This window comes from Silurus meridionalis, chromosome 18 (genome assembly GCF_014805685.1).
Source record: "Silurus meridionalis isolate SWU-2019-XX chromosome 18, ASM1480568v1, whole genome shotgun sequence".
NCBI classification, from domain to species: Eukaryota; Metazoa; Chordata; class Actinopteri; order Siluriformes; family Siluridae; genus Silurus; species Silurus meridionalis.
The window spans coordinates 18,726,446-18,738,916 of NC_060901.1; the positions used below are offsets into that span (position 1 = coordinate 18,726,446).

The 12,471-nt window shown below is 39.2% G+C and overlaps 1 protein-coding gene across 2 annotated transcripts; it reads right to left on the reverse strand.

Annotated features, from left to right (window-relative positions):
- Positions 1-1,207: 1,207 nt before the first annotated feature.
- ccnc (cyclin C) lies at positions 1,208-9,363 on the reverse strand. Of its 2 annotated transcripts, none has more exons than XM_046874367.1 (12): positions 9,206-9,363; positions 7,781-7,887; positions 7,073-7,157; positions 6,868-6,937; positions 6,292-6,343; positions 6,145-6,200; positions 5,498-5,533; positions 5,314-5,405; positions 4,156-4,223; positions 3,630-3,709; positions 2,066-2,184; positions 1,208-1,974 (listed from the first exon to the last, which is right to left on the reverse strand). In XM_046874367.1, exons 1-12 carry the CDS (start codon positions 9,235-9,237, stop codon positions 1,923-1,925), a joined length of 849 nt encoding a protein of 282 aa, XP_046730323.1. In that variant the 5' UTR covers positions 9,238-9,363; the 3' UTR covers positions 1,208-1,922. The 2 variants fall into 2 exon arrangements, with proteins under 2 accessions (XP_046730323.1, XP_046730322.1); XM_046874366.1 differs by having other exon boundaries at positions 1,208-1,925; positions 9,206-9,362.
- Between the last annotated feature and the right edge of the window lie 3,108 nt (positions 9,364-12,471).

The following is a 12,471-nucleotide window of genomic DNA, read 5'->3' on the forward strand; positions in this document are numbered from 1 at the left end:
TAACTTTTTAATGTTATTAGTAAGTTTACCCTCCTGATTCAATAATGGTTAGTCATATTGGTTAATTATTAACAGCAATTATTAAATAAATTTAAAAAATACTATGGTGTTAATAAAACTCACTTTTAATAAGTAATTCATTGTCTAATATTATGAATAGCTTTTACCTAATTTTAATTGCTATGTTATAGCTAATTTATTTAGGTACTCTTTACTAACAGTATAGGGTGAAATTGACCCAAACAGATTGAATGCAAATTGTTACCTCACATTTTTTGGGTAGATTCTATAGGTAATTTTTTACAGTGCACTAAAACAGAAATGCTTCGGAATCTGAAATTTTACTTCTAGCTGCATGTGGATTTTGTAAATGTGCCTACCGTCTCATTACAGTTGAGCAGAAGGACGTTATCAAGCATCCACTGTCTAATGTCCTTTACACACTCAACATTGTTCTCTCTCTCATCTGGATTTGCTGAAATATACAACTGTGCATCATCACAGCAAAGGAAGCGAATAATTTCATGAAATTTAATGGAAAAAAAGAAAACTGTCTGAAATTCTGTCGGTTTCTAAGAATCATAAGCCCAGATTCATTGGATAAAAAAGGAACCCATTTATTTGTGTCAAGATTCACTTTCGTTGTTTCAGTGCTCCATGGGCACTGCATCATGTCTGACCCCAGCTTCCTAACATCGCTGGTATGAGTGAAGAAAACACTGTAAAGTGTTGCTGTAAAGTCCATATGACAAATATAAAGCACATTTCTTTTCTTTAACATTTGTAAGTATGTTTCTGGAGTCTGAACCTCCTGGTAGAGGCAACCCAGAATTGGTACTCAATTATGCAGATGCTTAAGAGAATCAATTGCGCTAATACTCCTTTCAAGAACTTGAGAATTTTCACCATAAAGCAGCCCTGAACATCAAATACCCTAGTAGTTCACAGCAATGCAATGGAGGAAACATTTTCGTTTTACAAAGGAACCAAAAGAAAAAAAAAAACAGTTCACTGAATCTTACAGTAATAAACAACAAAACAAAATTTTTCGTGCGCAGGACCGGTGTCCTGCCGGAAGCGGTTTGGTCCTCCAACCTTAATGAAGTCAAATTGGTTTTCTCCCACTTTGTGTAAACAGGTTGCAGAAAGCCATATACGGAATATGAAACGGTTCGAATACTTTTGCTCACAGCGTGGAAATAAAGAATTGGGTTTAAAGGTTTTTATTTATATATACATTTACAAAGCATATGTACACTGGCAGGTTTGTGAGAAAAGGACGGCGAAAACAACTTGTACACTGGTGTTGACGGGGTGCACACGTGTACAAGCGTGACGAACCACAGACGTGTGAGCAGGAGGACACAACGAGAGGTCCAAGAGGATCGGTCTTAGACTAGAGCCGTTTCCCTGAGGAATGCAAACTGATGTGGTTGACAAAAGGCACGTACACACACACACACAATCACACACACACACACACACACACACACACACACACACATTCCTGCAGTTACAAGCTCGCTCACATGCACTCCATCACACAAACACACACAAAAATGCAAAACATGATCAAGTTTCCTTTTTTCCCATCCAAAAATGGTCAGAACCCCAAATGCAATGCAACTAAATACTTTTCAGACACACAGCGTGTGTGTGTGTGTGTCTGTGTGTGGCGACAATCCAGCACTTCGCTTCACACAGTGTGGGATCACACCTGCTTTCCCAGAAGCTGCTTAATTCCTCAGTCGTTAAAACAAACGGATTTGAGCAGAGCCTTTCGGTGTGTAGTGTGTGTGTCTGTGGGTATATAAGGTCTTGGTTCTTTATTGCGTGTCCGCCACGTGTCTTTTTTCCACCAAGGGGAGCTCTAGGACTGGCTGTAGGAGCTGCTCTGACTCCCGTTGGCGCTCTGCTCGTTCTCACTGCGAGAGAAGAGAAAGTGCGATAGTGAGGTCCGTTTGGTCTCCGTTCCTGATGGACATCAAGGGAATTTCACAGCATGAACGAACAACGTGCGCTACACAGACAAAAGTACGTAGTACCAACATCGGGTGTTTCGTACCTGTTGGGCGGCGGCTTGGGCTTCGGCACCTTGTTCAGCACGGTGGGCATTTCTTTGCGGTCGTCGAAGTTCTTCCACTGATCGTACAGCTTCAGGATCACACGGATGATCTCCAGGATCTGCCCAAAAAAACGCAAGATCAGGGAAAAAGCCAGGTTTAAATCAACACCATGACTGCAGTCCATTAAAATGCATTTAGAACGATCACAAAATTCAAGATATGGGGCCAGAAATTGTGTACATTTATATCCCTTCATATAATCAAGATCACACGAAAAGTGCCGTTTTCCCCCAAAAATCAGCTTTTGCTCGATTTCGCCAACAAAAATCACTCCAAATAAGCCACAGCACTGTTTTGCGTCTCAGCGATAGCAAAGCATTGTGATTGAATCGAATCATTTAAACGAGCGATTTATTCAATCGCGATGACTCGCTGATGAACAGTGACTTACTGGCAGATTTAATTTCACATTCAAAGTCTCTTTGCTCTGCATTGCAAAGCTGAATTTTGTGGATATTGATTTCATTTGCTTGGGAACATTCAAAATATTATTCTAATTGACTGATTAAATAAGAATTTGATTCAAAGACGAGGCATATTTTTATTATTATTTTTTTTTTTTTTATAAAAAATGGATGTATAAGTATAAAAATCTATTGAAACTTACGGTAAAAAAAATTTTTTTCACTGCTGTGAATTGACACTGAACTACAGATTATGGAGAATATCAAAAATCTCAGTAGGAAGCTGTCCATGGTCCTTAAGGTACCACCAAATTAACAATAGCAAAATATCATCATCATCAATAAAATATATATTTTTTGTCAATATTGATATGATATGTGATATGATCAAGGCAACACCAAGCCTGTCCTTATATACACTGTATGGACAAAAGTTTGTGGACACATACCATAAGATTTGTATACACTCTTTAAAATGTAAACGTGTCCCCATTCTACTAGATTTGGGATTTTCCACTAGTATTTAAACCACCAGTATGTTACTAGCGTTCTAATTCATCCCAAACTTAGGGGATCAATAAACCAATAGGGTTTATAGCTCTACAGCAGGCTACTTAAGATCTTCCACTACAACCCAATTGTTCATGGAGCTGGGCTTTGTGCATAGACGCATTTGTCATGCTAAAACAAATTTGGGTCCAAGCAAAAGTAAAATTTCATGCGATCAGCAAAAATCCATATTGATGTTTTTTCCGGGATGCGTTATACAGCACGAAAGCGCCTCTAGAGGTGAATCACTGACACTGTGACCTGTTTATTTGAATTGTCTACTAATATTATATTAATATTTTCCTCAATGTTTATTAATTTACAATTTTTTTTTTCACTTAGCACATTTTCTTTATTTAGTACTGCTTTTTTTATATGCATAATAAAGTGCAGTACTAATTTACATGTAGGGTTTTTTTTTTGTTTTGTTTTTTTAACAATATCCATTTAAAAATTAATTAAATTATTCGGTTGATTAATTGGTTCCAATACTTTTGGCCATACGGTGTTGAATGAAAACTCAAAAAAAAAAAAAAAAAAACACTCCTACCTTATCCATATCCACTGAGAGCTCAGCAAACCACTGCCGGGCGTCCTTCTGCTGCACCACGCACGCCACATGCAAACACGCTAAAGCAGAAAAGAAACATTTTGATGCTCCCGTGTGTGTGTTTTTTTTATCTACACACCACCAAACTGCTCTAAAAATACCTCATCAGACACACGGTGTGCACGCTGAGAACACGATCGCTGAGCAGCCAAAAGAATGAAACTGCCAAGAGGTGGTGAATAATTAGTTTTTGAAATCGACGTGTTGAAAGCGGGGAAAAATGGGCAAGCATGACAAAAATTGAGCCGTCTAGATGCGCAGGTTAGAGCGTCTCTAAAACAGATCTTGCGTGTGTGTTTGTTTTATGACTCCTGTAGTTAATATGTAAACACCCTGTAGATGGCGCTGCATTCCTTTCAGAGAACGGAGCTGTTTTTTTTTTTTTTTTTATATACGTAATGACTGAAATTATATATGGAGAATGGTGAGTTAAAAAAGTGTGCTTGATGCGCAAAAGAGAAATTACCCAGAGCGATCATGAAGGGAGGGTAGAGAAGGCAAAGGTCTGTCCTGTACGTGTCGTTTACGATCCTCCTGCAAAAGAAAAGGAAAAGACAGATGTCCACTTTAATACTTTATATACACCGAATATCATCATCATCATCTTTCGGCTTCTCCCATTAGGAGTCGCCACAGCGGATCATCCGTCTCCTACCCCGCTGTCCTCTACATCTGCCTCTTTCAAATTAGCCCCTTGCATGTCTTCCCTCACCACATCCATAAACCTGCTCTTTGGTCTTACTTTTTTCCTCCTTCCTGGTGGCTCCATCCTCAGCATTCTCCTACTGATATACCCCATGTCCCTCCTCTGCACATGTCCAAACTATCTCAATCTCGCCTCCCTCACCTTGTCTCCAAAACGTCCTACATGCGCTGTCCCTCTAATAAACTAATTTCCAATCCTGTCCATCGTCGTCACTCCCAACAAAAACCTCAACATCTTCAGCTCTGCTACCTCCAGCTCCACCTCCTGTCTTTTACTCAATGCCACTGTCTCTAATCCATACAACACCGCAGGTCTCACCACAGTCCTATAAACTTTCCCTTTCACTCTCACAGATACTCTTCTATCACAAATCACTCCTGCTATCATTCTTCTCCACCCACTCCACCCTGTCTGCACTCTTTTCTTCACTTCTCTAACACACTCTCCATTACTTTGCACTGTTGACCCCAGGTGCCTGCACTCTAAACTCCTCCACCTTCTCCACCTCTTCTCTCTGCAACCGCACCCCTCCACTGCCCTCCCTCATATTCACACACATGTACTCTGTCTTACTCCTACTGACTTTCATTCCCCACCTCTCCAGCACGTACCTCCACCACTCCAGGCTTCTCAACCTGCTCCCTACTCTCACCACATATCACAATATCATAGTCCGAGGAGACGCCTGTCTGACCTCGTCTGTCAATACAACAAATTTTTTTTATATATATATATATATATATATATATATATATATATATATATATATATATATATATACACACACATACACATACATACATACATACATATACATACATACACACACACATACACACACGCACACTGTACACTTTATATATGTATCCTGAAAAAAGGCACTTTAAAATCAACTTAAGCTCATGCCAAAGATCTTACCATGCCAGTGGGAGGAGCATGTCCTCCTGCCCCATGTCCTGCACATACTGCAGTAACGGTCTGTACGGGTGATACACGATCAAACAGCAATCCTGAAAACACAGCCATGGACTTGGATTAACGTCATCAACGCATCACTGACCGATTCTATAAGCACAGCTGACACAGAGAGAGAAACACTAACCATCAGCTCCAGAAGGTAGAACTCACATTCCAGGATCTAAAAGTTAAAAGAAGAGAGAAAGTGAGAGTGTGTTACTAAAAAAAAATAAATAAATAAATAAACAAATATATTTTTTCTCTAATCTGATTCTCACTCAGTGGGCGCGTTTAGTTTCACACAATCATCCAGGTGCTGATAACGAGCCTGAAATTTAGACTTCTCCAAGTAAAAGGAATTTGTGTGATCCCCATTGTCCGTGGGGCGTTTCCGGGGGTTTGGGGGGCAGAGTCAGCGGGTGACAAAATTAAAGAGTGGCAGGATTAGGAGGGTGTGAGCTCGCTGCTCATCGCAAAACACTTTGCATGAGTGTGTGAGAGGAGGGAGGAGCTTGATTTCCAGGCGGACACCACTTCACCAGGGCAATGAGATTTTCACACAGGGGCAAAGAAAGGGGTGTGTGTGTGTGAGAGAACTCATTACAAAATAAATGATGATGCACGGTGTATGAATAAAGTATGACCCATCAGCGAACACACTCCCTCGTGCACACACACACACACACACACACACACACACACACACACACACACACACGATCAGGACGTCCGATCACACGATCCGAACGGGAATCGGGAGATCCCTCGCCCGAGACCCCCTGGGTTACTTACGTGGTTCATTCGGTAAGGAAACTCCTTCGGAAAGGCGTACGAGAAGCGCGTTTTCACTGCGGAGATAATCGGAAAACGGTTTTTGGCACCAAAAATGCAGCATGAAATGTAAACGAGCGCAAAACGTTTTCTGGTTTCTTCACTTACGCACGGATGTCGCTGCCGAAATGAGGCGGGTGTTCGAAACGACGCCGAACTCCTGCAACAGAGGATTAAATGAAAAGTTTAAAAAATTTATTTATTTAAAAAAGGGAAATAAAACTCTGAAATCAATCTTGAACAAAGCATTAGCTCCCAAAAGTATTGGGACACACGACATATCCGACATTCAAAAGGTTCCTACAAGCTTGTATTCGCAAAATTGTATAAAGCGTCTAGACAATTGTTCCAGCATGACTGTGCACAAAACCAGCTCCAGGAAGATACAAGGGTTGGAGTGGAAGTTCTTGCTGCTCTAGATCTATAAACAGTGTTAATCACATTTCGGGATGAATTTTCCATGCTGGCTGAACCCCTGGGCCTCCTCGGCTTACATCAGCACCAGACAGACTAAATGTGTCTGAAAGAACGGTCACAGTGGAACATCTTCCCAGAAGAATAGAGGTTTATTATAAGTAAACATGGAGACTAAATGTGAAATAAGAAGTTCTAATGTCTTATACTCGGGTGTCCGCAAACTTTTGGCCATATAGTGTATGTATTAGTGCGTATTTATTTGGTTACCTCGACTTTAGAAGCGAGAAACACGCAGGTAGGAGCCATTAAGACCGGATCAATACTTTTCAAAGAGTACCTGCAATCAATCAAATCAATTCATCAATCAAAAGTACTATTTATGTATTAATGCAACAAATGCTGCTTGAAATCGTATTTTTTTACTCAGAATTGCATCACTCACACACACACACACGCCCACACTACAACTCACCTGGCATAAAAGCGTTTAAAGTACACCGTTGCCGTGGCGATGACCTGCTGGCGGAGTTTCAGGTGCTCTCCCAAAGCCTGGATCACTGAAACGTAATGTCACGCTCGATTACGAGATCGTCTCGACCATACGCGACGCATCGATCAATCGTCGCACTTATACACTAACGACCAAAAGGATCAGTGAACCAGGAGATTTGGACCTGTGATGGTGATCCATGGGCACAAATCCTGCTGGATTGACCATATGGGTTGGAGTGGAAGACCATGGAGAAGCCTGCTATGGAGCTCTAAACCTTATTGAGATTACCTTAATTTCTCTACATCATCTCACCTCGCCCTGATTTTTAACCAACAGCTGAACAAACGTCCACAAAAATCCAGTGGAACGTTTTCCCACAAGACTGGAGGTTATTATAAAATCGAATGGGAACTACACGTAGAACAAGATGTTTGAAAAAAATCGGATGGTGGGGTGTCCACAAACTTTTGGCCGTTTCCTTTAAACTAGGCACTCCTCCTCCAGCTCAGGATCTACCGGAATTGGGGACTAAGAGGGACGTGTGTAATAAAGTGAGAAAGCGGTCCACAGCTTCGAGTGGGTTCCCCGAAGCCCACTAGAAGCTGTGGAATGTGGAAAAAAAACAGATTTAATAAAATTTAGGATGAACATTTTCAGAACGGGGAAGAAAAAAACTAATTCTTTTACCGTTCGCAAAAAAGATCTGCAGCTTCCAGTACTCCTCCTCGGTGAGAAACTTTAGGTCTTTCTGACGTTCTTTCAGGAGATCCTGCTTATCCAGCACCCACTGCAGGCTAGAAACAGAGCGAGAGAGCATTACTAAACCTGGGGTATACGTAATAAAAAAATAAATAAACAACAATAAAAACTCTAGCGCCCTCATTACTCCCTGATTCGGTGCTGCATTTCAAACAAACCCATTAATCTGATATTTTATTTGCACATCCCCTAACTCCTTTCGTCCCGATTTACTCCTATAATAACCTGAAAAGTCTCCAAAATCAACTGAAGGGAAAACCTAAAGTTTGCCTCATACTTTTTTTGGGGAGGAACCACATACGGCAAAGTCAGGTGTCCTAATAAATTTGGTCCTAGAGAGCGTATTGGTACTGTAGATGTCTTCCTGAACTTTCCGTGGCGTGTTTCGATCTGTAGCTGAACAAGCACAAACCATGATCTGGTGGAAGATCTTTCACAGAAGAGGGCGGGACGGGAATCTTCGGCCTACGCTCGGGTGTCCACAAACTTTTGACCCCACAGGGTCTGGTGCGCGATTTGCGCTAACATTTTGAGCCCAATCTTAACCACGCCTGTATCAATGAAGCCACACCCGTATCCTTACAACCACGCCCATATCCATAAAACCACGCCCACCAGATTAACAGTATACAATGGATTAAATAAACAGGCTACGTAATACTTTTCTTTAGGGTTTTAATTTATTTATTTTTCCAAAATCAGGGTTCACTCCATTTTTATTAAGTTTTATATATTGTACAGATTCACATAAACAAGCAAAAAGTGTACTTTTTAATTACATTTTAAATAAGAATTGACCTGAACTGTACTTTTTTGTGATTTACAACCAGATTTTTTTTTTTGTACTATGAACAAAACTCTGACAAGAAATATGACTCTTCATTGTAAATTCATTGATAAAGACTCATTTTTACGATGTTTTTTGGGGGGTTTTCAACCTGAGAAACAATAAGAAAGTATTTATTTTCTTTGCGATTGAATTATTCTGCTTGCAAAATATTACATTCACAAATGTATCCACCAAAACTATGAATAGATGCTCACATTTTGTTGTTGTTTTGTGTCATTTTCTTATTCATTTCTTTCTGTATATCTGTGTGTACACGCATAGTAGCTTTGTGGGGGAGAACTGATACCTTTTAACCTTTACTATTTAATTCTTCCAATTTATTCATTTATTATTAATTTCTTTAAATCTCATTATTTACCTTTCTTACTATAACTCGTGATGTTCCCTGAACTATTAAAATAAATGTGTCCTTTTTACCGATTTTCACGGATTAGCCCTAACAACAACAAGCTAGTCCAGGAAACCGAAGATGAAATTAGTAAGATGAAATAAAAAATACTTACTAGTGTGAACTCTGCCAGAAGTTCCCTGCCATTGCGGTTAAAACTGTGGTAGAGATTTATCTTTAAATTATTTATATGACTAAAAAATATGCAACTTCAATGCTAAGTACCTCATAAAACCCTCTGATTATTCCCTGTACGACCGTAATAGTTGTCCGGTGGAACAGCGTGAGACCTATCAATGGTTCCGCAACGATTTGTATGCTAAATACTACGTATTTAAAATTAAATATAACGAAGTATAAATAAAAACAATCATCCAAATAGTACGGAGTTTAGCAATTTGGTGCTTATTTAAGCCTATATTGTACGCTATCTAAAGCTCTATTCTTCTCATTAGTCATTGGCACCAATTGAATAGTAGTCACTTCTTAAAATTGATGTATTGAGGAAAAATTGAATTGTAAAGAAAGAAAGGGTTTTTTATTTCGTCACCTATCACAGCTTAACGAAGGAAACCACTCATGATACACCGCAACTGAAGCTAAGGGCCTTGCTTAAGGGCCCAACAGTAGCAGTATTGCATGCAAGGCTCAAACCCCAGTAACCCAGAACCTTAACCGTTGATTCGTCACTGCCATTGTTACCATGGAGCTACTTTGAAAAGTGGCAAATGGTGATATCTTGAAGTCTGGGTTAAAACGTCTTCAAAACAGCAGATCTTGAGATGTTTATACTACAGTTTTTGTCAGTCGCTTTGGAGCGTTTCTCGGAAATGAAATTCCCAACATGACTCGTTCGACCTCCACATCAAGTTCAAATCAATAAAAGCAATTTTCCATAACTTCTTAACTCGTAATATTGCGAATGCTTCGGTACATTTATGTGATTGATTTTGTACAATTGTCTGCTGTTTCTTAAATTTTTTCCTACAGTTTTTCTCTGTTGCTATGGAGCATTTTTCCGAATCCTCCTTGATATTTACATATTTGCAAGAAAACCTGTACTTTTCTTAAAATCATTCGTTCATCTCTCCAAACTTTATATCATTGTTCATAAACGAGATTGTCAAAAAGTTTAGCCGTGTTGCATGCTTTCAGTATTTCCTGATGTAAGCTATAGTTTGGATCCCAATAATTGAAAATGCAAGTCAAGTCAAGTTTATTTCTATTGCGCTTTAAACAACAGACATTGTCTCAAAGCAGCTTTACAGAAATCAACAGTGAAGGTGAATGGTGTGTATTTATCCCTGATGAGCAGCCTGTGGCAAAGAAAAACTCCCTTAGATGTCATGAGGAAGAAACCTTGAGAGGAACCAGACTCAAAAGGGGAACCCATCCTCATTTGGGTGACATCAAGAGTGTGATCATAAATCTTTCAACAATACAGAACACTGGAGAGTGAAAACTAACATGAGCACTGGAGTATAAGATTATAAGTAATGTTCTTTCTACAGTCTTCTACAGTCTTTATGGTTATAAAACTAGGAGCTACTAAGCTCAACATTTGTGATCATCACAGATCCAACACCAGCTTCTCCATGCATAAACACAAGGCTGAAGGCATCTATAAATTTCAACAACACAAATGTACACATTACTGAACTGTATATTGTTTGCAAGAGACCGAACAGGATTCACACTTTTACTCTACTGTACTAGTGTTCGTTCGTTTGCCTGTTGTTGTTTTTTTTTCAGAAATTGTAATTCTGTGTTTTGCTTCGTCTGCATACGTTCGCCAACGAGGTTTCATGAGTTGATCTGATGCCGTTCGTTAGATTGCCTTCATTAGCGAAGATTCGTCTGCACAATTCATCAATTCAAGACACATTTACAGATAAAAATTCAATAAAATTGTAAAGAAGGGAAGCTTGACGGATTACAGTTTTTTTTTTCCTCTGTTGCTTTGGAGCTTTTCTCGAATCATCCCTGATATTTACAAACCAGTGCATTTTTCAAAACAGTGTGTACAAACAGCACAAAACATTGGATTTCTAATCCTGGCAAAAACCTGAACTTTTCTAAAAAAATCCTCAGGTTATCTCTAAAATAGTAAGTATTTGTGTCAACGCCCCATTATTCACAAACAATATCAACAAAATGTTTAGGCATGTCGTCAGTGTGATGGCGCACAGTTTCAGAATTTCTTGATATAAACTATGGTTTGGATCACAGCGACTGAATATGCTTGAATTTCTTCTGTTTGGCATCCAGAATTTCAGCACAAATGTATTTATATGATTGTCTATTTGATTTATATTGATTGCAAGAGACCCGACAGGATTCACACTTTTACTGTACTGTATTAGTGTTTGTTCATTTCTTGGTTGTTGTTCGTCCATTTTTAGAATTTGTAATTCTGTGTTTTACTCTGTTGCCAATTGAAGGTTCACGAGATTCACCTTTGACCTGTTTTAGAGAACTGGTTGATCATCGGTTGATCTGATGCCATTTACTCGCCTTCATCAGTGACATTCAAGATTCAACTGCACATTTAATCAATTCAACATGTTAACACAAAAAAAATAAATAGAAATTTTAAATGACAGATTCTGCCAACTGCATTAACCATTTTGCAATTCAATGACATGCAATGAACTGATGTTTTTGGGGGTTAAATATATTCTGATCAACATGAACATAAACAACTGATAATGTAGGAAACAGCAGACACTCGTACGCGACCGATTAAATGAATGTAGTAAAGCATTTGCAGTTTGATCAAAGCAACAAAGAAATGTTCTTCTGATGTGCACAAGTGACTAAATGACCTGGAAGTTGAACAAGGAGTTTTGAGAATTTAATTTCTGATTTGAGAAAAGGCTCCAAAGCAACTGAGAAAACCTGTATTACAACTGGTTGTAATGATATCAAGATGTTTTGGGGGTTAAGACTATTCAGGTGAGAACCAGTAGGCAAGAAATTGCTTTTATGACGCGAACAAATGACGACATGATGTGGAGGACGAACAAGTCGTTTTGAGAATTTCATTTTTGGTCTGAGAAACGCTCCAAAGCAACAGGAAAAAATTGTAAGAGGTGGATTGGTTTAGGTAGGACACCACTGAAGGTCTAGGAATGAATGATCACTAATCCCCACAGTCACATCCCCAAAGTCTAGTGGAAGCTCTTTCCAGAAGAGTGGAGTTTATTATAATAGTAAACACAGCAGGTGGAAGGTGTATCATTATTTATTATTAGATTATGAAGAACACATATAGGTGTGATGATGAGGGGTGCACATACTTTTTGCTTTGAGGGAACGTTTTATGAACAGCACAATTCTCATACTGATGGCAGTTATTCCGTCTATTTGGAGGAGGGAAAA